General features: G+C 52.0%; 1 protein-coding gene across 1 annotated transcript; it reads right to left on the bottom strand.

Moving 5' to 3' along the window:
* Window positions 1-180: 180 nt before the first annotated feature.
* On the bottom strand, window positions 181-543 carry MONBRDRAFT_30394 (uncharacterized protein; the record flags this gene model as incomplete). Its single annotated transcript, XM_001750840.1, has 1 exon — window positions 181-543. One exon carries the CDS (start codon window positions 541-543, stop codon window positions 181-183), a length of 363 nt encoding a protein of 120 aa, XP_001750892.1.
* Between the last annotated feature and the right edge of the window lie 1,449 nt (window positions 544-1,992).

The following is a 1,992-nucleotide window of genomic DNA, read 5'->3' on the forward strand; positions in this document are numbered from 1 at the left end:
TACACCCCCTCCTCTCATCCTCCCTCTCTTATTTTTTTTTTTTCATTTCTCTCCACCGTACAATTTCCACTTGTTCTCCCATTCCTTTCTCCTCTATATGATTCCATTACATACTCGATCCCCTCTTCCTTTTTCCCATTCCTTTTCCTATGATTCCCATAATGTTCATTCTCCCTTGCATCATCTCCTTCTCTCTCTCCCTCTCTCCTTCTCCTTCTCCTTCTCCTTCTCCTTTTGCCTCTCCTTCTCCTTTTGCCTCTCCTTCTCCTTCTGCCTCTCCTTCTGCTTCTCCTTCTCCCTCTTCTTCTCCTTCTCCTTCTGCCTCTCCTTCTGCTTCTCCTTCTCCCTCTTCTTCTCCCTCTTCCTCTTCCTCTCCCTCTCCCTCCGATCCATGCCCCTTTCATCTCTTCTCCCATGCTTTCTGCTTCTTTTTCCTCGCTTTGGCGTCTGCTTGTTCCACCCCTTGTTCGCCACTCGTTCCCTCCCTCCCTCTCCCCCATCTTCTCCTTTGATCATCATCTTCCGTCTACCTTTGCCGTCCATGCCCTCGCTCGCTCCATCTCGCGCCTGAATTTGTGTTTTTTATTTTATTTTATATCATGTATATGGATCTTGTTGGACTTTCCCCGCTCGTCCCAGACGCGACCTGTTGCTGTTCACCTCTCCGCATCCTTCTTCTCCTGAAAGTCGGCTTTCCAAACCGAATTCCCTCTGCTCTTGTTGCTCTCTCAAGCGCACGTTGTTTCCCACGGGCCGTCGCCTCATCCTGCGCTGACTAACCCCCTCGTTCTATAACTTCCTCTCATGGTTGCCACATCTTCATCTTCCCCTCCGCCGCTTCTTGACGCTCCGTCATGCTGTACCGTCCTCACGCCTCCTGCTTCCCTTTCTCTCAAATGATTATAATATTATATCCTTGCACACGGTCCACAGTTTTGCTTCGTTCTGCGTCTGATCGTGTCGCTGTTGGCGGTTGCGCCCGACCCCACATGACTGATTTGATCCACCACCGACAGTAAAGCGCATCAAAAGCTCGCGCAGTTGGCTGTCATGTCGAATTCACAGCCGGCGACACAACAAGAAGCCAAAAACTTGACAAAAGCGAGCGGCGGGCTCTTCACCAACACCAAATGGCAGCTGAGCCGCTGGTCTCAAATTTCGGGGACACGTCAAAAACAAGCACACCTCGGTCTCTTCACGCGCTTACAGTACCCACTGTGGCGTCGCGGGTGGACGGCGACCATCCTGTCACATGCCAGCCCCACCTCAAAGCGGCCCAAACCAAAGCAAAAAAAAGCAAAAAAAAAAAAAAAAAAAACCGCCTTGGCTCCTTTACCAACACCAAATGGCAGCCAAGCGGCTGATCTCAAATTTCGGGGACACGTCAAAACAAGGAACACATCACGTCCTTGATGCACGTCCGGTGCTCACTGTGGAGTCCTCGTCCACCTGGGACCATCCTGTCACACAGCACTAGCGTCAGAATCATCTGGCGGTTCGCGCCCCAAAAATATCACGCTTGCCCTCCCATTTTGGCATGGATAGCATTTCCAAAAGCGGATCGCAGATCGACTCCCCACCTGCATGCGGGCTTTGTGCGGAATCTGAACAGGCTCCGCGGCTCCTGGGCCTGGCCAGCGCGTCCATCAGCGCACCAGCCGTCACGGCTCCTCACGGTCAAATCGAGGAGGAATTGTCTTGGCAGCCCAAAACACGACAAGATCAGGAAGATGATCCATCCACGACGGTCGCACGGCAATGTTGTTTGGCCACCCGTTCATCCCTGTCATCGCTTGCACCTCAACAGCGCTCGCCCCTGATGCCACAACGACGACAAACCGCACCATCATCATCAGGAGTGCGCCCGCCGTCCATGGTCCTGTTTCATCCTCTGTCTGTGCTTCATCGCGATGTTCAAAATTAAAAATTCAAGCAAAGCTTAAGGGAAGGAAGAGAGGCAAGAGGTTAATGAAGCAAAGATACGACTAGTTG

The sequence above is a fragment of the Monosiga brevicollis genome, genomic scaffold (genome assembly GCF_000002865.3).
Source record: "Monosiga brevicollis MX1 MONBRscaffold_49 genomic scaffold, whole genome shotgun sequence".
Classification (NCBI taxonomy): domain Eukaryota; class Choanoflagellata; order Craspedida; family Salpingoecidae; genus Monosiga; species Monosiga brevicollis.